This window comes from Leguminivora glycinivorella, chromosome 15 (assembly GCF_023078275.1).
Source record: "Leguminivora glycinivorella isolate SPB_JAAS2020 chromosome 15, LegGlyc_1.1, whole genome shotgun sequence".
Lineage (NCBI taxonomy): Eukaryota > Metazoa > Arthropoda > Insecta > Lepidoptera > Tortricidae > Leguminivora > Leguminivora glycinivorella.
In genome coordinates, this window is record NC_062985.1 from 8787712 (window position 1) to 8810548 (window position 22837).

The window sequence follows — 22837 nt, forward strand, 5'->3', positions numbered from 1 at the left end:
TAACTATTACAATAAAACTATTTACTTAGAGAACCTTTTTATATATTTTTTAAAATACCTTTTTCATCCCGTTTCTCTTGTCACGTCAGTAGAGTAGTATTTTGAAAGACTGGCAATATTATAAAAAAACTGCGGAGACCGTTGTATGTTGACTGACTGCATTTTGCGATTATCAATTTTATTTCGTGTTATTTCCTTAAATTTTTTGTGTTTATGCCAACACAGTATTATAATGTTTACTTATTAAATCTCAAAGTAACTGTACGATTGAGCTGTTAATCGTATACAGTTCGCCATGTGGGAATTCGAGGATGTGCTTGAAGAAGCGCTCGAGGATGCACGAGTCTTCGGCCCAGAGTTACTTCACGTCGCTCGCCGTGAAATTTGTATGTTGATAACTTTTGTGTAATCGCTATAACGAACATTTTTCACCAACTCGCTTGGCCATGAAATATAAAACTTGTCTCTTTTCAGATGCCCTAAATTCGAATCTTGATATTACTCCATACGGTTTACGAAGTGTACCCACTCATACGGAAGATGGTATACCCATTCGGAAGCTGTATGTTTCAAACCTACCCCCAAAGGTAATGCAAAGAGTGTTAAAGTTAGTGCACAATCACTATTTTGTTTACAAAAAGTTCATATCAACAATCCAAATCAACTGTTATTGTTTACAAACTTTCCTTGACACTATTGATTATTTTGAGTACAGTTCCACATCTTATTAAGTAATTATAATAAGAAATAAAAAGCTAATAATCTACTATTCAAGGTTACATGTCACAATTACTAAACAATATTTTGATCAATATCTATTAGCAAAATCTTAATTTGACTAAACTAGTTTTTTGAGACCAATCAATTTATAGTGAGATTACCAATTTAACTTAATTCTTTAAATCTAAGCCTTCATAAAAAAAATTACTCTATAATTATTTTCTGATTTGCTAATGTAAAGTCAATTTACTATGTTTGTAGACATCCCGAACAGAGCTGTTTGGTGTGTTTGCTCAATATGGATTTATCAAAAGCTGCTGGCTGCGAATGGGAGACAGGGGCCCAAACAGAACTCCTACTCCTACATACGCATTTGTGACCTTCAGCGATCCCGCAGATGCGCACAAGTAAGTAAAATGAATCAACATTTAATTGGTGTAAGAAAACAATAAAATTAATAGAAACATAATATAGTTTCACTTTTCCAAGTAATTTATCAACCATATAATTTCAACCTTTAAGGTCAAAATTCATTAGAACAGGGGCCCGTTTCTCGAAGCTACAAGTTACAATTTACTAGAGGTTGTTAATGTCTAATATAACAAGTTGGAAAGAGACTTCCGTTTGTCACTTGTAACTTTCAGTTTTGAAAAATGGGCCCCAGGTAAATTTCCATGTTTTGGAAAACCTTGTAGGCTTGTACATTGTTGTAGACTGGGAAATGGTTTAATCCTCATTTATTAAACTTTTTCTAGTATTTAAGAACTCCAACAATATTTCTAAAGAAAGAGATTCCATCAGCTTAAGTTACAGTTCATGAAAAAATACAAATTTTCAATACTATTATTTAGCTGTACTAGCTGGTAATTAGGGTACTTCATGAGATAGGAAAAATATGGTTATTACAGAGCCCTAATGGCACCAGATCAAGAGAAGATACTCAAAGGTTACAAGCTCAAAACATCTCCCGCGGACAGCTGGCACCAACCTGCTGAGGATGCTGATGGCCAAGTCCTGTGGAAGTCTAGGACCCGGCAATATGGCAGTAGTCCAGCTCCAGAACAGGGTATTGATTATTATTTTTTTTAAATATAAGTATTCAAGCCATTACTATTCTCTCAGAAGATATATCAAGAGCATTGTAATATACTGTATATCAGAAACTGAATAAAAAATTTCATGAATTCACTTTTATTCATTAGGGGTCGGCTCACACTGGAACGGCAGCGACCCTTCTTCCGGAGTGAGCCAACCCTTACCCTAAATAATATTTTGGAGAAATTGAGGAGAGCTCTTTACCTAGCTGTGACAGACCAAATAAATCAAACACATAGCATTCATTTCATCCTTTGTTACAGGCCAAGTTCCTTTGGAATCTTCAACGGACAGTGGAGAAGCTGCAACACAGGAAAATAATGCAGAGGCAGTAAGTCAACTATTTTGTCTTGTATATATTTCTTAAAAATGTATTACACAATACAATGCATACAGTTGCAACACTTGCAACTACTAGTGCAAACATGAAGTTAATAATTAAGCTCATATATAATAGAAACATATCACAGCTAGCTCTGCACAGTCTGCACTAATTTGGTAAGAAATGTCACCATAAAATGCTACATTAGTATACAATCTTGGCTTAAATTTAGATAAGATTCTAAGTTCTCAAAACCTCTTTGTTCTAGAATGCAGAAGATAATGAAAACACAGAGAAGACATACACAATATTAGACATACTGAATAGAGACTGCCTAGCGCACGTACTCAACTTCATTCCCATCATAGACTTGATCCGGTCCGAGCGAGTGAGCAAGCGCTGGCAGAGCTTGGTCCAGGAACATATTAATGGTTTGTACCTTCTAATAATATCTAGCTATAGGTATTACGGTTTGACCCAGCAAGTACGTTCATTGACGCGCGTAGCTACGATTTAAGGGCCCGTTATGTAAACGTTATGCTAATATGCGCTAAGGAGTTTCATTACATTGCGGTTTTTGATTGGTGTGATGAATTCTATGTCCCCGATGTAACTAAAATTGCATGCGGGTTCGCACGCCTTTTACAACATGCTACGTGACTACGCGGTTATCGCATGTTACGCGATTATCCTCGTGCGAACACGTGCGATCAAACATGTTGACCGTCACGCGATTGTCAAATGTAGAAATAAGACTTAGATAAACCAGTTTTCTTCAGTAAAACTTATTATCGTTACGGTCGTTTAGCCACGAGTGGTGGCACGGCCACAGACGAATTGCTACCGCATTTCTAATATTAATATAAGTACCCGGGAGGCTGAGCTAAGCTCTGAGTTCTATTTTATTATAAAGGAAACACATGAAAATTGGAGTTTCCCGGGACCTAAGCTAGATCTATTTTTCACCCTCTAACCGAAAACTCCCACATAACAAATTTCAGCGAAATCGTTAGAGCTGATTCCGAGATCGCCGGTTTATAAATAAAGCCTGACTAGATATAATTATATGACTACGCGCCATGTTGCGGAATTTCATTAGAACTATTTTCTTCATACTATACTGAACTGTCACCTCATACATCAGAATAACAGCGCCCTCCTGACAATACTCATATATTTCTGGTTAGACTTCATATAAATAATTAAATATATGTACAAGAATTGCTTGTTTAAAGGTATTAGATAGATAAATAGATATAAGTGCATTATATTCCTTATATTAAACATTTGAATTAATTAATCAACAAAGGAAATTCCAGTAATTGGTAGGGTAAAAGTTATCATTATTCATGACATGATGAGTCAAATGACTCATTGGCCTTTACAACTAATGATGAAATATAAAGTATTGTCATGTGTTCTGTAACATAATCAGTAGGGATACAAGTTTTCCTAAAATATAAAGCTATTGTTTTAATAAATTTATTGTATGCTAATGCATGATTACTAATGTTGTAACATAAAACACAGTTGTCAATCAATATGAAGTTATAGTTTAGGAAAACAATAGGTACTAATTTTTTATTGAATTGAAATTGATAGGTAATGGTCTAACATAATAACTAGACTAGACTAAAGGTCATGATTTTCTTACTTAGTGACATTGACTCATATTTAGTAGGTATGTACCTTGATCTCTTTTAGTCACGATGTTTTTATTGCATAGCCCTTAACAATGTTATTTTATAACCAGGTATTCGCAAATTTAAGACGTCATGGTGGCAACACGGTACAGTTACGTTGACGACTGCGGTATTACGGCGGGTACTACAGCGATTGGGTCCGAACCTAACAAAATTGCACATCGACCACCACTGGTCGGCGCTGAACGACCGCACGGCGCACACGGTCGGCAAGTTCTGCCCCAACCTGGAGGAGCTCAAGGTGAAGTACTGTGTGTGGCACTCAGTAGGCACGGCACTGTAGGGAGTGGTGGGCTGACACGAGTGCACATCGACCACCACTGGTCGACGCTCAGCGACTGCACGGCGCACATGGCCGGCAAGTTCTGCCCCAACCTGGAGGAGCTCAAGGTGAAGTACTGTGTGTGGCACTCAGTAGGCACGGCATTGTAGGGCGTGGTGGGCTGACACGAGTGCACATCGACCATCACTGGTCGGCGCTCAGCGACCGCACGGCGTACACGGTCGGCAAGTTCTGCCCCAACCTGGAGGAGCTCAAGGTGATGTAGGTACTGTGGTTTTCACCACTGGAAAATATAATCACTACGTCACGCAGAGTGAAAAAACAAATGAACTGATTTTAGCGACTTAAAAAACACATCGCTCTCAACACATTTTTGGTCGAAACGCACCTGAAGTCACTCACATTGCAATATTATAACTTTTCAAATTTGGTTTCATTAGCAAAAAATTTATAACTTTTTTTCTCATTACAGGTTGTTGGGATGTATACTAAAAATTGGAATCCACTTATTTATGGATGTAAATTTTTAAAAGCTCTGACCTTTGTCTCTTGCAACAAGGTAAGTTACTCGTAGTAGTAAAATAATGGAATCCACCTTAGATTATCTTCATTGACTTCATTTATCCATATTTGGTATTCAAAATTGACGCAAGCATTTGTTTCAGCTGTCCGACTCAAGTTTAGTACGAATAGTAAAAAGCGAGGCGAGCATAGAAAGCATAACAGTAGCCAACAACACGCACGTGACCGGTCTCTTCCTCACCGGCTCCAACCCGCCGCGGCTACACACGCTCTCGTTCTACAACTGCTACAGCCTGCAGGGCACCGTCATATGCGCCGCCATAGACACCCTACCCAACCTCAAAACCCTCCGGCTAGACGTATGCCCCGTCACCATGTGGAAGATCATTCCCCTCATACTCAACAAGCTGCCGCAACTAGAGGAACTGTCCCTCAGCGAATACACATCCATGGAAGTCTGCTCGACGCCACAAGTCAACATCGACTTTTGCGAATCGCTTTCCAAGATGACTGAGTTGAAAGTTTTGAACCTCAGCAGGAATATTTACATAAATAACGCGATACTGAAGACGGTCGCACAGACGTGCAGCAAGTTGGAGTCTCTGAATATCTCTAGTTGTAATTCTAGAAAGATCAACCCTCAACCAGGTAATTGCTTTATGCAACTTTTCTTTTGTATTTTCTTGTTTATAGGATTTTCTAATGGTCGGGTCGGGTTGCTAAACATTGTAAACGCCGTACGTTGTACTTGATGCGCGTAACAGTTATTATTTATTAATGTCTCGCAACTAGCAAACCACGTCTTTGATATTTATCCAACTGCTGCTAGCAGTAAATCTCTGATTTACTATAGCAAAAGATAACACGTATACACTTGTCATCATAATTATTTTTAAAATCGGGACTTAATCGCGTATAACTACGTATTAAACTGACCTCCAACGTTTCAAGGACGGCGTTGTCCCCGTGGTCTCGGAGAAGACTGGCTTGAAATGACATCAACACCTTCTGACAGCCGCGCGAGTTTTTCGAACTACCCGCACTTGGTTTTGATTATCAACTTGAATTGTTTGCGCACTAGGGATGTTACTTGTCATCATTACAATAAAGTGTATACCTGCCGCAAGCTAGCTAGTCTGTTAGTTCTTTGAACTGTAAAATGTTAGAGTGAGAGCAAAGATTAAGTACACAGTGGTGTGTCACTGTCTTGCTCTATTTTGATAATGAGAGTCAATAACTCTACGAGTTAGCTCAGGTGCATGTGTTGTGCATTTTGTAAACTGTTCTTTCACTTAGTTTGCAATCACCTTCACAATTCTTCAAACCTTAGCCTAGCCTATCTAAGACATTGCTTTCAATGTATTGTGTTGTTACTGCCTAAATAACTTTAAACCATCAAATATAAACTTGCATGCTGGCATGTATTCTCACACTAAAACCACTTCTACTTTCCGTTCTCGCCATATACTAATGATACATAAGCTGCTTCAAAATCCAATCTCAATCTATTACCTGCACTCACTTTTCGAGACTGTAAGAGCCTGTTCACACTGATATTTCTCGCTATAATTTCACGGACAATTTCATATAAAATCGTACCAGCTTTATATGAAAATCCGCCGTCGTTCTAACGAGAAACGACAGTGTGCACAGTCTCTAATAGACAATGGCATGCTCTCTACCCCTCTATTAAATTCCTTGCTAAATCGATATAAAATATATTATCTCAATAATAAAGGGTTGTTTTTCTGTGGCTTGCCATTGGATGACCCACGATCGAAGTGAGTTTGTTCACGTGGAGGGATCACAGTTCCAAGGAAGGTACCTATTACCCCGCACCCCTTTTGTTTTGAACCCATTCATTATTTGGATGAAATTACACATAAAATTAGTATATACCTACTGAAATTATTAGCGTACACAACTTAGGGCCCTTTAGACGATCCGTGTTTTATTGTATATGTTAGATCATAAATTCGTGTCTATATGTGGATTTCCATTAAATAAGGTTCCTTATGCTTTAGTAAGGACCATTTAATAAATGGATGGCCTTTCTGTATTATAATAGAATGTCGCATATCTTTATTATAAGCTGGGCCCACAACAGGGCCAGGCAATGTGCTCGCGTAGCAAATGTTTCATGTAGACATGCCTCGGTCGAGGCAGCACGCACGTTTTGCTCGGCCGAGGCTTGTCTACACTGAACGTTTGCCGCGCGAGTACACTGACTAGCGACGTGCCTCGCCCTGTGGGACCCAGCCATAGACCCATAATTAATTTCGTTGTTTCATTGGCAACACATTGTTTAGACATAAATGTTACTGACACGATACGGTCTAGGTAGATGATTAGTAAATGTGTTGCTATTACTGCTATTGGTAGGGAGCGGTGTGTACATTACATACGCTTTTTACGTTGCTTACTGTACTATCCAGTAGTTAATCAAAATAGGTAGCTGTGCTAAGACTGCTAAGCGAATGTGTTTAAATGTTTGTAGGTACTACAGATTACCATACCGCTGTGTAAGTGTGTACCTATGTGCGTGTGCTTTGGTTCACATGATATGAATCATGTTGATATGACCTGTTTTGGCAAATTAAAATTGTTTTGCCCGATAGGATATTTTCGGGGTCGAACTTTTATTGATCCTTCGCAGTTAATTCCGTATTTTGTCAAATATCTCATACTAGCTTTTTCCCGCGGCTTCGCTCGCGTTAGAAAGAGACAAAAAGTAGCCTATGTCACTCTCCATCCCTTCAACTATTTCCACTTAAAAAATCACGACAATTCGTCGCTCCGTTTTGCTGTGAAGGACGGACAAACAAACAGACACACACTTTCCCATTTATAATTTTAGTATGGATTTACTGTAGGTATCTGTAGGTATATGAATGATGATTTTAAAAATAATTTTAGGAAGTTCACAAAGTGGAACAACTATTTTATTTTCGAAATACATTAGTAGTGCATTGCGTATGTTCATTGAATAAATAGATAGGTAAAACAGGTACAACGAATGGATTTTGCTGAGAATGACATAGATTTTGTAGGTCTGTCGCACGTCGCACCAGTAAAACACTGCACAGTCTAAAGTTTCAAAATGGAAGTCCGACTTTTAGAATAGAAACCTAAAAGCTGAGTACATTTCGTGGTATCTCTTAAGTTTCGTGGAAAAATAAAACCTGCACGTTTTTAAAATACTTAGGTATGCGGAATTTCGAATACGAGCCGATTTAAGGTCAGACAAATCAGAACAACACTTTTCGAAAACAACAGTCCTTGTTATACCCATCCTTACAAGATCGCTCAAGTGGTAACCATGTAATTGATCGTAACTTGTAACAGTTGTAACTTCAGGCGTAAGCGACGAGGGCATCCTAACCATATGCCGGTCGTGCACTGCGCTCCGTAAACTGGACATCTCGTACATCGCGCTGCTGACGGACGCGGGCGTCGCGGCCGCCGTGCGGTGCGCGCGCCTCGCGAGTCTCACCGCGCGCGGCAACGCCTCACTCACCGCCGCGCCTTTTACTACCGTGTTGGACGGCTGTACCCAGCTACAGGTAGGTGTCACCATGGTAACGATATACCTCATATACCGCTCGTGCTCGATACTTCGTAAGTAAGACATCTTGTACCTACATCGTGCTGTTAACGGACGCGGGACTCGCGTTTGCCACCGTGTTGGACGGCTGCGACCAGCTGTAGGTGGGTTATTAATCCCTAAGTGCCGTCTGGTAACTGAGACCTTCTATTTTTGTCATATACAGCTTGTGCTTAAAGTGCGTATCTGTTAGTGCTGGCGATATATAGCATAAGCAGAATATGTTGCTTCCGAAGGGCAAACTGCATTGAAATAGTAGCCGGGAGAGTATCTGCGACCTTTGAAAACCTACGTCCTACCTAATTCAATCTCTTGACCAACAGCTCTGGAAGTTTATCCAAAAGGTCTAACATTCCTTCCTTTAGATTTGTATATTTACACGCGTGGCAACACCTACCGAAAAACTTACTGAAGACTCAAGTAGACTATCATTATCATTATGTGGTGTTCAGGAGCTGGATGTGTGTGGCTGCGACAGCGTGTCCGAAGAGCTGGTGGAGGCGGCCACGGCGGCGCTGGCGCGGACGCCGCGCCCGCTCGTGCTGCGGATGGGAGGAACCGCCGCCATGCAAGAGGTATCTTCACACTACTCTTAACTAGCTATAGATTCAGAGTGTGCAGTGTTCAGGAGCTGGACGTGTGCGGCTGCGACAGCGTGTCCGAAGAGCTGGTGGAGGCGGCCACGGCGGCGCTCACGCGGACGCCGCGCCCGCTCGTGCTGCGGATGGGAGGAACCGCCGCCATGCAAGAGGTATCTTCACACTACTCTTAACTAGCTATAGGTTCAGAGTGTGCAGTGTCCAGGAGCTGGACGTGTGCGGCTGCGACAGCGTGTCCGAAGAGCTGGTGGAGGCGGCCACGGCGGCGCTCGCGCGGACGCCGCGCCCGCTCGTGCTGCGGATGGGAGGAACCGCCGCCATGCAAGAGGTATCTTCACACTACTCTTAACTAGCTATAAGTTCAGAGTGTGCAGTGTCCAGGAGCTGGACGTGTGCGGCTGCGACAGCGTGTCCGAAGAGCTGGTGGAGGCGGCCACGGCGGCGCTCGCGCGGACGCCGCGCCCGCTCGTGCTGCGGATGGAAGGAACCGCCGCCATGCAAGAGGTATCTTCACACTACTCTTAACTAGCTATAGGTTCAGAGTGTGCAGTGTCCAGGAGCTGGACGCGTGCGGCTGCGACAGCGTGTCCGAAGAGCTGGTGGAGGCGGCCACGGCGGCGCTCGCGCGGACGCCGCGCCCGCTCGTGCTGCGGATGGGAGGAACCGCCGCCATGCAAGAGGTATCTTCACACTACTCTTAACTAGCTATAGATTCAGAGTGTGCAGTGTTCAGGAGCTGGACGTGTGCGGCTGCGACAGCGTGTCCGAAGAGCTGGTGGAGGCGGCCACGGCGGCGCTCGCGCGGACGCCGCGCCCGCTCGTGCTGCGGATGGAAGGAACCGCCGCCATGCAAGAGGTATCTTCACACTACTCTTAACTAGCTATAGGTTCAGAGTGTGCAGTGTCCAGGAGCTGGACGTGTGCGGCTGCGACAGCGTGTCCGAAGAGCTGGTGGAGGCGGCCACTGCAGCGCTCGCGTGGACGCCGCGCCCGCTCGTGCTGAAGCTCGAATCTAGAGCAGAGCCCAACTGGGGAAGTACCTCCGCCTTACAGAAGACCGCAGCCAAATAGCGCTAGACCCTACTCATAGTGTTGTGTTCCTGCCGGTGAGTAAGGCTGCCAGAGCTCAACGAGGGTGCGGTGTGCTGGTGACGGAAGGACCTACGGAACTAAATTTGTTCCGTCTATTGTCCTTTGAGTCGTCGGAAACCCGAACCCTCTTCTAATGGCTTGGCAACGCGCATGTGACACTTCTTGAGTTGCAGGCGTCCATAGGTTACGGTGACCGCTTTCCATCAGGCGGACCGTATGCTTGTTTGCCTCCGACGTAGTATTAAAAAAATGTAGGAAGGGTTAATTTTAATCAATTGAAACGCCTATTGCCATAATTAAATTAAACGCACGTTGTATGCACAGAGTTACCCCTCGCACAAGCTACTGGTAGTGGACACGGAGGACCTGAGCAACCCGCACCTGAGGCCGGACTTCGTGGACCGCATCTTCGAGGACAGCTCCGACGACTCGCTCGACGACCCCTATGACCACGACAACTTCGACGACTTCTTCGGATCCGGTAATTATAGCTACTGTCTTATAGGGTTACCCGTTGCGCAAGTTACTGGTGGTGAACCCCGTAACTATAGCTACTCTCTGACAGTTATCTCTCGAACGAGCTACTGGTAGCGAACCCCCATTAGTATAGCTACTTTCTTTGAGTACAGCTCCGTTGACTTGCTCTACGACTTTGACGACTTCTATGGATCCGGTAACTATGACCAGCGCCGGCCCGTGCACTCGATCAGGGTAGAGCGAGTTTGAGTTTCGGCGCCCTTGGGAAGAAGTTTCACTACGCAGGAAAATAAATCGCGAGCGTAGCGAGCGCGAAATTTTTTTCATAGTAATGCCGTAATTTGAAGATTAACGCAATAGTTACAGAATTTATGGATTTCATCATACACAGTACGAAAGTGACAAATAGTTGAACCTTCGTAGTCGCACCCTAGTATAGTTACATGTGGCTGAACGTGGATATCATGTACATAAAATAACAAACATAATTTTTAAGAAAAAAAAACCGGCCAAGAGCGTGTCGGGCCACGCTCAGGGTAGGGTTCCGTAGTTTTCCGTATTTTTCTCAAAAACTACTAAACCTATCAAGTTCAAAACAATTTTCCTAGAAAGTCTTTTTAAAGTTCTACTTTTGTGATTTTTTTTATATTTTTTAAACATATGGTTCAAAAGTTAGAGGGGGAGGACGCACTTTTATTTCCTTTAGGAGCGATTATTTCCGAAAATATTAATATTATCAAAAAACGATCTTAGTAAACCCTTATTCATTTTTAAATACCTATCCAACAATATATCACACGTTGGGGTTGGAATGAAAAAAAAAATCTGCCCCCACTTTACATGTAGGCGACCTACCCTAATTAAACATTTTTTTCCATTTTTTATTTTTGCACTTTGTCGGTGTGATTGATATACATATTGGTACCAAATTTCAGCTTTATAGTGCTAACGGTTACTGAGATTATCCGCGGACGGACGGACGGACGGACGGACAGACAGACATGGCGAAACTATAAGGGTTCCTAGTTGACTACGGAACCCTAAAAACCGCCTTCCTTTTGGGGTCTGGTGATAAATACTTTGTTGTTGGATTATGTTATCAATTCGTCTGTATATTTTTTAATGTTTGTTATTCGATATCTCCGTCATTTCTGAACCAATTTTGAAATTTGGATGATTCTGAAGTACTTACAGATGAGAATGATTATCAGTACGGAACTCTAACCAGGGGCGGCTCACTCTTCATCAGCAGTTCCACTGCACCAAATGTCACTGTTCCGTACGTAAATACATGCTGTTCCTTTAAAAACACAAAAATCACCATATGTATGCCTTTCAGATTTGAGAAGTTCCCTCGATTTCTCCAGGATTCCATCATCAGAACTGGGTTCTGAGAAAAATGAGACCAATCTGTACGCATATACATTCAATCAAAAAAAAATTTTCAAAATCGGTCCAGTAACGACGGAGATATCGAGGAACAAACAATAAAAAAAAACAGTCGAATTGAGAACCCCTTCCCTTGAGATTTGGAAGGCGGTTAAAAATGGAACACTATAGTGGCCAAGTCAGGAAAGCAGATTCGGAATTTGTCCTAACCACAGATCAATACAACAAGATGGCCCTTACAGGGCGACTCGCGGTCACCAAGCATACGACAAATCAGGTTTATAAAAGTTTGAACGCGTGCGACACCGATCAGTAGCGCCCAAGTATACGACCCGCTAACAGTGTCCGTGTCCGCTCGGGAAAAAATCTTAAATAATCAATTTTGGTTGCAAACAATGGTCTCTTACAGCATAAAGTGGTGTGGCAAGTCTTCTAACACTTCTACATGTAAAAAAGATGGAACAACATTCCACAGTTAAGTCAAATTAATTATTTTGTTGAATATTGTTTATTGTCCGCGGAGTTCATTTATACTGGTCAATATGGTTGTGCTGAGCGGCGCCGAGGCGCGTCCATCCCTCTTTACCGAGTTAACAATGTGATATGCTATCCCTTTCACGTAAACGACTAGGCATGGGGCCATGTTAGTTTATGTCTGTTGCGGGAACTTCGTACTGCCGTTCGTACCATGTGCTACCATTTTATGAAATATAAAAGAAAGCAGATTTGTAATAGTGAATAATTATCTAGAATCTGTAGAGTCTGTAGTGGTATTTAGTTCATTGATTAGTTTAGAATATTTAGTTGGTTATTTAACTTAGTAAACGTAAGTAAAAATGCACAGTTTAGTTATTAGTTACTAGAATGATTTTTATTGAGATGCTATCACAATTATCATCCTCCTTGCGTTATCCCGGCATCGGCATTCGCCACGGCTCATGGGAGCCTGGGGTCCGCTTTGGAAACTACTACCAAGATTTGGCGTAGGCACTAGTTTTATGAAAGCGACTGCCATCTGACCTTCCAACCCGAAGGGTAACTAGGCCTTATTATAATTTAATTATAATATTATAATTTGTTGCAAAACAAATTCACCACAGTACTGGTACCGGTACCATTGTCTATAATAGACATGTCCCATTCCCATCCCTACTGCTAATCATAAAGGCGCGCCATTATTTGAAACGACCAATGGCAGCACCGTGCGCGCCCGCCTCACCCCGCAAGGATTGGTGATTTGCGTCTCGAACAATATCGCTTGCATTTGGCTTCTAGTGGGGTGTTCTGTGGTCCTAACTAAAAGAGAAGATAATTATAAATAGTTAGCGCGAGCGAAGCGAACGCGATTTTTTTCCTATTGACCCGATTTATTAAGACAACCCGCCAGCGGGGAATCCGTGAACTTTCAAGCTTTTATCGTCTGCAAAGCTACGGTATTTGACATATTTTGGGGTATTTTGACTTCACAGGGCGCCTATGTTCGGGAACATACTTTTAGGCCTTATATTTCGCCATCACTATTATTTTTATAATACTAAGTTAATTAAGAGATTAACTGCGGACTTGATCGTCACCGTCGGGATGCCCATTTCGGTATTTTGCCACTAAGTGATCTGAAGTGAAGTGCTTTGAAGTTCGCTCACCATCTGCTGTGACTCATAAAATTGGGCCTCTCTAAGACTTTTTGCGCCTTTGGCTTTATGAGGAACTCCGCTTTCGACTATAGTGTAGACTCATATTTTTGCATTTGGATAGCGAGTAGCGACATAACTTTGCCGTTCGCCGCACAACAATGTGGTTCGTCAAGGGCTAGAATCTTCCTTTTACGGCGCCCTAGCAACAGCGCCCTTATGAATGGCAATGTGGTGCAACTTTCCACTTAATCTGAATTACAAATCTAGATTTTCAATGGGTGGATTCATTTATTTCCGACTCCTCTCGCCATTTTGTGATATGTGCGCGCCCACGCAACGTATAAGTTTTTGTATGGATTTTTCCACATTCTCGGTTTTGGCGCCCCCTTACCATGTGGCGCCTAGAGCGGCCGCTCCACTCGCTCTACCCTTAATCCGGCCCTGACTATGACTACTCTCTCAGAGCTAACCGTCACACAAGCTGCTGGTGGCGAACTCTAGGACAGTTCCATTTACTCGCTCGACGACCGTGGTCAAGGCCACGACAACTTCGATGACTTTTTCGGATCATGTAACTATAGATACTCTCCCACAGAGTTATCCGTCAGACCAGCTATCGGATCTGGTTACTATCATTATATTTACCTTTGTAAGAATGTCCTATAATATTTATTTATTTATTTGTAACACTTGACTGGTATAATGACCCAAAATGAGTCTTAGCCTTCAACAAAAGAGTGCTTGCTTAATCTCTAGTGCAGTATCCTGCCAGCTTCCGCTCACGGAAATCTGCCTCCCCTCTAGCTGCTTATTTAATTCAGTAACTGATGACAGAGATGGAGCTATATCTATGATATAGATATGGTGTAGATGTCTGCATCACACAATATTGCTGTGTCCCTGTCTTACTTAATTTTTATGTAGTCATTTAGTGAACATGTATTTTTTGAACTAGCTACCATTTATGTGAATAATGAATACTTGAATTGTAGACGGAGACGAAGAAGGGTGGGAAGATCTCGACTACGACGACGCGATGTACGCATACGGGCTGCACCCGCAGAACATGCTGCTCATGTAACGACTCTGGCCCCGTCCACCGGCTCCACGGAATGTATATTAACTTGTGTTGTACGCTTACTATTTATTTATACAATCAGTGCCCGACTGCATAATAAAGTACAAGGTGTTATGCAAGCTCCACAAAAGGATTATTGATGGAGTCAACTTAGAAGTTTATCTGTGATTGTTTTTATTTTATTATTTCCATGTGTATTTAGATAATAGAAAATCATATCCTATTTTTTTAATATCAATGTTAATAGGAAACGAGTTTGTTTCTCATGTCCACCATGTTGAGTGTTAGTGAAATTTTCGTTCAAAACTGATAACTGTGATTGATGGAGCTTGTATTGTTATTAATCCGTCACAGCGCCCTTGTAGTCATTTTTATTTACCTACATTGCTATGTAAAAATATTTATGTAACATGTAAAATATGTTAAGTAAAGTCTGAGACAATTGTGATAGAATACTATTTAATTTTTGATTTCCCCTTGTAACAGCAGCTTAGTTTAAATCTTAACATTTTAGCAGATACATTTTGTTTATATACTACTTAAATAATTATATTTTTAATAGAATTATTACTGCCCCTGACCATTGTATATTTTGTTACATTTGTCAAGATATTCCTGTTATTACCCTCATGATGTCCACTAAATCTCTTCATAATACTGAGAAGAATTTCCTTGTTATTTTATTTGTTTTAATCATTTTGGATTACTTTTAATTCAAGAAGAACAGTCAATTTTCTCTAATTTGTAACAATAGAGTGTGATGTTTATTTCCTAATTTAGACATTGTTTTAAGTTTAGACTCCTTTTTCAGGATTTTTTATGTTATTATATTTTCCTTTTTAAGATCTTAATACATTGCAATCAAAGATGATTTTATTTTCATATAGAGAATGTGGTAAGTTTTTGTGGTTTGTGATCACTTCAATAACAATCAGTGCTCTTATTTATATACTATATTTTTTTTATTTTATTTAAAAGGTGTAATTCTATGGTGAAATGGTTTTCATATGAGAAACCTTTTTGTTGATTCTGATTGGATTGTCTAATTTCAATTTAGTGACTCACTAAAATGAGGAATGGTTTTTGTTATAAATACACAAGAAACCTTGAATTACGATAGAGGCATTGTTTTTTTACAATATTTTGTTGAGTTACCTACCTACTTATTTATTGTTTTAGTAAAGGCATGGTGTACTGTAATACATGTCAGTAACTAGCATGAACTTGTTTTTCTTTTATATTGTAACTGGGTAATTTTGCTTTCAAATGTTACTAGAAATGATTTGTTTTTGTGTTTTAGGATAAAACTCATTGCATGAGATAATTTGTGAAAAGATCTTAGTTTTTATACATTAATTTATCAATAAGAAATTAAATATAAACATTATCATCTGGAATTACTAAGTTTTATTTCTTAAACATTGAACAATTTTCACTAATAACATTATCATATTATTTCTAAATCCACACTAAGAATCACTAAAAACAATTTCAAAAGTTTACATCATAATTTGTCATTTTAATGTAAAGGTTCCACCAGTTGCCCATAAATCCAAAGTCAACTATTCTTGAAGGAAAATGAAATACTGTTGGTTGCATATAAGAACAGTGTGCTTTGTACATATCGCATGATTCACTTATGTCTGAGGTGTACATCACTGATGCAATCCCAAAACTCTTGTAATGAATAGTGCCTTGGTTGTAGCAAGTTTCAAGATGCCTTAAGTGCGCGTAGGATTTTTGATTCAAGCAGTCCTCGCTGACCAAAGCAACTTCGTTGTGTACTTTCCTCAGTCTATCTTTAAAATCTAATTCATCTGGGTTGTTCTGAGCCAAGGCGTACACTGTTGTAAGGCCTATTGTCCATTTAAGAGCTTTAATCGGATCATCTTGAATGTCTGTGCGTAGGTCCTGGAGCATTTGACGATAGTCGATAAAAAGATTCTTCCAATAGTCAGCCCATTTTTCAACAATCGTTCCCTTAAATTTTGCAGGAAATTTAAATTTGTCGCCAACTTTTAAAGTTACTGGCAATCTAGATAATCTGTTTATCGACATGGTTAGGTGTCTCTTTAGGCTATATTACGGCAATAGCCAAAAGAAAATAATGCAGGTTCTAGGTTAGGTTATTTCTATTTGACATTTGATAGACACAGTGACAGTTGTCAATTTTTGACGTTTCAGATAGCGTTCAGAATTTTTTAATTGTTATAGGCATTTTTCTAAGAACTTAATCTCACACAGGGCCAACTGGACAACTGGAAATCTATACAATTTAAAGTACCTAACACACGACCGTACCGCACCACGACCTTAAAACTTTCACGAAAGTGATAAAGCCTGTCCAGAAATATATGATTACTGCATGATTACTGTCAAGAGGGCGGGCACTGTTATTCAGATGAATGGGGTGGGGTGACAGTTCAGTTTAGTATGAAGAAAATAGTTCTAATAAAACTCCGCAACATGGCGCTTAGTCATATATTTCTGGTCAGGCTTTAGCATATGAGCCTCATTCAATCATCAATAGTAGAGTCTGGCTAGCCAAATATTGTTGACAGATATTTCCTTGTGGTATCACCAATTGTCTATGGTTTAAAAAAAAGGCTAAAAGTCGGCTGTCAATTTATGTCACTTATTCAAATTGTTCGCGGGTTATTAAGGAAATCTTAAATATTATAACAATGACGATACCAACCGAGGTCCGCAATTTGCTGTTTAAGCCAGGTTTAAGCTAATAAATAATTACAACCAAGAGCGAAGTCGACGTGAAGCGGCATATAATGAAAAACTGCAATGTTTACAAGTCGTAAACAATATAGTAGGTTGGTGCTCTATTAATATTTTGATACTTTAAGTACTAGTTCTAACATTTGCCTATAACTTTGATTAAATATGTGAATATAATAAAACTTAAATCTCATAAACAGGAAAAGAGTCTAAAGACAAGGAGAAACTCGAAGCTCATAAAAATATTGGAACGTAACGACTTACTTACGAAAAACCAATATTTAGAAGAAATCAGTGAAGTGATTGGTCAGTAGTAATTTGATATAAAAATATAAAAAATAAAATAAATAATATAATTTAGCCTATATACGTTCCACTGCTGGGCACAGGCCTCCTCTCAAGTCTGAGAGGGCTCGGGCTATATAGTCTCCACGCTAGCCCAATGCGGGTTGGAGACTTCACATAAATCTTTGAATTTCTTCGCTGATGTATGCAGGTTTCCTCACGAGGTTTTCCTTCACCGTAAAGCTAGTGGTACATATTAAATGATATTTCGTACGTAAGTTCCGAAAAACTCATTGGTACGAGCCAGGATTTGAACCCGCGACCTCCGGATTGAAAGTCGGGCGTCATATCCACTCGGCTACCACTGCTTATATGGCAATAAAAATATAAAATATATAAAAATATCTTGGTGAAACATGTCTATATATGAGCGGCAAAAATGTCGATAGTGCATTTTCTTTACCTACCTACTTAACATATTAAACAGACATTTGAAATAAAACTCTTTTAAATGGATTAATCGCGTATATTAACATCATGACCTACGTTTCGAGCCCTTTACAGCACTCGTCTTCACAGGGTCTACCCCTAAGACAGACATTTGAACCTTAAAAAATGTCAATTACCACCATTAATTGGAAATTTGTGAAACTACTTTTTTTTATACATTACTACTACTTGTAATACACGTTAATTATTAATATTTAAATGCCAATAACCATCGTAAAACTTTTAGGTTAATACGTCAAATGCTAACAGATTTTGTCAAATTTCTGTACATATATTAGCAATTTCTATTGATTTTCAATATAAGTGTGCACAGAAAACAAAAATATTTTCTAGTATCAAAACTATATCTCCTACTATACCAAGTGTGACCAGCCCTAGATTTTTTGAATTTCCCGCCAAAAGTTGGGGCAATATTTCATTAGCCACACTTTATTTTAAGAAATAGACATATGACATTGGAGTGTGTGGCACAAACTACTAAGAAGATACTTTTAATAGTTAGATATAATTAGATAAGAAGGCCCACAATTTCACAGTAAGGGTGCGCGCCCACGGGGGCAACAGTTGCTCGGCGACTTTCGTATTTATATGAAAAGTTGCGTCGCCTCGTGTGAGCACTTTCATACTAGGCCATGGTCGCGACAAAAAAGTCGCCGGCAACAGTTGCCCGCACAAACTACTAAGAAGATACTACGGTTGCCCGTGTGCGCGCTCTCTAAAATGCTGAAAAGAAAAGTGGTGGAGGAGGAGCATCACAGCTAAATACCATACAACATGGTAATGTGGTTGGGCAAAGTATAATATTACTTCCATAAGTGGCACACGAAAATTATTTAAATATATAAACAAATGCTGCAATTATTATTTCATGGATTTAATTCAAATATAAGCAGTAATTTCTGTCCAGTTTAGTTGCAATATTTATTTACCGCGCCGACGACAAAACGAAGAGTCCTCAGCGAGTTCCTCAGCGGCTATAAAACATTTGAAGTTATTGAATGGTTCTTCACTTTCTTTATTAATTAATGAGCAAATAATAGATGAATTTATCTTATAAAAAGATGAATGTAAAGTAGCATTCTTCCTTAAACTACCTACTTGAAGAGACCTAAATACCTACATCGTCAATATTGAATTTAAAGTATTCATTGTAATTATATATTTATCATTTGGGTGTTTCAACCTGAGTAGGTAATATTAAAATTATAATTTATTACCATCAATTCATGGTGCCAGGTGAACAAAAGTTAGAATTCAAAATACACCTTAAATTGCTCAAACTAATTTAATAAAAGTTCATCAGGGATCCATACATGCCAAGTCGTCGTGTTGTCAAATCGTATAGTCATAATCAAATAAAATTTATAGAACTAGCCTTTTCTCGTAGGCATGGCACCGCCGCCTTTCGCCTCCCGTCTGTTACGCGTGGTAGCGCCTGCTATTCCAGCGATATTTTGGTACATAATAGAAGGTTCTAACATGCCCGGCATACCACTTGGCATCTCTGGAGGTGGCGGTGGTGGCGGCATTTGTCGGGCGACCTGTTAAAATTATTGATATTAGATTTTTTTTCTTCGTGCGCAGCACACTAGTGTGATAAACCTTATCGCGTGTGCGTCCCTACTGCACTTAGGTACAAATAGTGTGAACGGGACGGCCTGACGTGATAGGATTTGTCATGGGATCGTGCTTGCCCGCCTGAACACAAAATTATATGTCTCAATAATCCTAACTTTAAAAAACCCTTGACCACAACCTAGTGAACCGATTTTCATGAAACATGGCTAAGAACACTCCCGACTAACTCAGCTTTCAAACAAAAAAACTAAATCAAAATCGGTTCATCCGTTCTAGAGCTACGATGCCACAGACAGACACACACACAGACAGACAGACAGACAGACAAACAGACAGACAGACATACACACAGACAGACACGTCAAACTTATAACACCCCTTCGTTTTTGCGTCGGGGGTTAAAAAACGATCCCTGTTCTGATTGACGGAGCGTCCGGATTATGTTAGACATAACATAAAACAGAAGAATACCACTCACAAAATTTCTGAAAATCGCCAGGTTTTGCTGGCAAGTGTAGAGTTTTTCTTCATGTAAGGCTTTTTTCGCTTGCCTAAAACAATAAATGACCGACTTTCCTGTTCTGTTTGCCGAGGAAAAGATAGGCCACCACACGGTAGCCAAGATGTCCAATAAGGCACGGTTCTCAGCAATGGTCAAAGTTCACATTTTGTTAGGCTGTGTGTGCAAGTGCAATAGAATGATTAGAATGGAAAGGACAAATTGACAAAATTATTCCACACAACACGACACTTACTCGCTTCAATGGCATCTGAGCATCCGCAGAAGACGAGGGCGCAGCGCTAACGCGCGCTGGCTCCATCACTAGGCAGAGGCACAGGGCAAAGACCGCCAAACAAAACGAGTGTTTCATCTTTACTGGTCACTGCTTCATTGCGTCCAGTCCACCTGGCTCCGTCTTTATATCGCCCATCGCATGATCCCACAGCGGAAACCTTTGACAAACAATACAACTACTTCCTGTGATGGACGAGCGAGATGTATGAGATAAAAATGTAATAATAGTGCTGATTATAATTAATTACGTGTCACTTTACGTGATAGGGTCACTACACAATCTCATATGGGGCAACTTCAGACTGGATGGCAAATTTCTACATTGTATTTCTTCCCTCCCTACTGTTGACTGAATACTTGACGAGATGATAAACCAGTTGAATGTCCGGGAGCACTCTTCATTATTAACTGTTAATGATAGGCTTAGATGTCAACAAAAGGTGCATAATTAATTCTATAATGCTAATCTAATCATAGATACTGGGTGTCCGATAATGAATGAATCACTTAACCATCGACAGGACACCTTACTCTTAAGCTGGTCAAGAAAACAGAGTTAAAAATCTAATAAAATTTTCATGGTTTTCATGATAATAAGAGGTTGTCCCATTACATAATTACCGGACACGACCCTATACATGAATGAGCTCCATGAAAAAATATATCTCATCGCACTTAAGAGGATACGGTAGCGAAAATGCTAAAATGGAAAGGAGCCCCCTTTGAACTTGGGAATTTTAGTTAAATATACAAGTGTTATTAACTAGATTTATCGAAAAAAAATTGTCCATTAAGAACAACTCAGTCAAAAGATATTTCAAAAACATCTTTAAAATCGAGGTTCCGCACTCGACTCTTTCCTCCTTCAGAACTTAATCAATCGGAACGAAATTAGTCAACTAGGAACCCTTATAGTTTCGCCATGTCTATCTGTCCGTCCGTCCGTCCGTCCGTCCGTCCGTCCGTCCGTCCGCGGATAATCTCAGTAACCGTCAGCACTAGAAAGCTGAAATTTGGTACCAATATGTATATCAATCACGCCAACAAAGTGCAAAAATAAAAAATGGAAAAAAATGTTTTATTAGGGTACCCCCCTACATGTAAAGTGGGGGCTGATATTTTTTTTTTCATTCCAACCCCAACGTGTGATATATTGTTGGATAGGTATTTAAAAATGAATAAGGGTTTACTAAGATCGTTTTTTGATAATATTAATATTTTCGGAAATAATCGCTCCTAAAGGAAAAAAAAGTGCGTCCCCCCCCCCTCTAACTTTTGAACCATATGTTTAAAAAATATGAAAAAAATCACAAAAGTAGAACTTTATAAAGACTTTCTAGGAAAATTGTTTTGAACTTGATAGGTTCAGTAGTTTTTGAGAAAAATACGGAAAACTACGAAACCCTACACTGAGCGTGGCCCGACACTCTCTTGGCCGGTTTTTTGGTTAATTGTTACCAATCTTGAGTAGGTATCACACCTTTTTTTGCGCCACAATGAAAAAGGCCGTTTTTAGGGTTCCGTAGTCAACTAGGAACCCTTATAGTTTCGCCATGTCTGTCTGTCCGTCCGTCCGTCCGTCCGTCCGTCCGTCCGTCCGCGGATAATCTCAGTAACCGTTAGCACTAGAAAGCTGAAATTTGGTACCAAATGTATATCAATCACGCCAACAAAGTGCAAAAATAAAAAATGGAAAAAAATGTTTTATTAGGGTACCCCCCCTACATGTAAAGTGGGGGCTGATATTTTTTTTTCTTCCAACCCCAACGTGTGATATATTGTTGGATAGGTATTTAAAAATGAATAAGGGTTTACTACGATCATTTTTTGATAATATTAATATTTTCGGAAATAATCGCTCCTAAAGAGAAAAAAAGTGCGTCCCCCCCCCTCTAACTTTTGAACCATATGTTTAAAAAATATTAAAAAAATCACGAAAGTAGAACTTTATAAGGACTTTCTAGGAAAATTGTTTTGAACTTGATAGGTTCAGTAGTTTCTGAGAAAAATACGGAAAACTACGGAACCCTACACTGAGCGTGGCCCGACACGCTCTTGGCCGGTTTTGGAAATTTTTGATTGGCTTTCTTTAAAAAGCAAAATATCAAAAAAATCAAAACGGTCCGGTCCGACACAGATAATAGTTATTTGTTATACAAGGGTGCAAAGTTGTATTTTAACGCCGAGTGTGGAATTGAAAAACGAGCAAGTGAAAGGATTCTATAGTCGAACCACGAGCGAAGCGAGTGGTTCGAGAATAGAATCTTGAACTTGCGAGTTTTTTAACACACGAGAAGTAAAATATATTTGCACCCAAGTGTAACACAAAACTTTTCCCCTCACTATAGCGAGGAAAGTAGAACGCAAAAAACGCGTTTATCACTGCTTCCAGTAGTTCCACAGGTGGTAAATCATCGTCA

At 40.0% G+C, this 22837-nt stretch overlaps 1 protein-coding gene across 2 annotated transcripts; it reads left to right on the top strand.

The window, feature by feature from the left end:
* Window positions 1-137: 137 nt before the first annotated feature.
* LOC125233890 (F-box/LRR-repeat protein 7-like) lies at window positions 138-15915 on the top strand. 2 transcript variants are annotated; one of them, XM_048140045.1, is made up of 13 exons: window positions 138-386; window positions 475-587; window positions 982-1127; window positions 1629-1786; window positions 2079-2146; window positions 2406-2568; window positions 3891-4081; window positions 4596-4682; window positions 4789-5293; window positions 7991-8208; window positions 8702-8824; window positions 10265-10421; window positions 14433-15915. In XM_048140045.1, the coding sequence occupies exons 1-13, from the start codon at window positions 296-298 to the stop codon at window positions 14519-14521; spliced, it is 2109 nt and encodes a 702-aa protein (XP_047996002.1). In that variant the 5' UTR covers window positions 138-295; the 3' UTR covers window positions 14522-15915. The 2 variants fall into 2 exon arrangements, with proteins under 2 accessions (XP_047996002.1, XP_047996003.1); XM_048140046.1 differs by having other exon boundaries at window positions 8003-8208.
* The last annotated feature ends 6922 nt before the right edge of the window (window positions 15916-22837 follow it).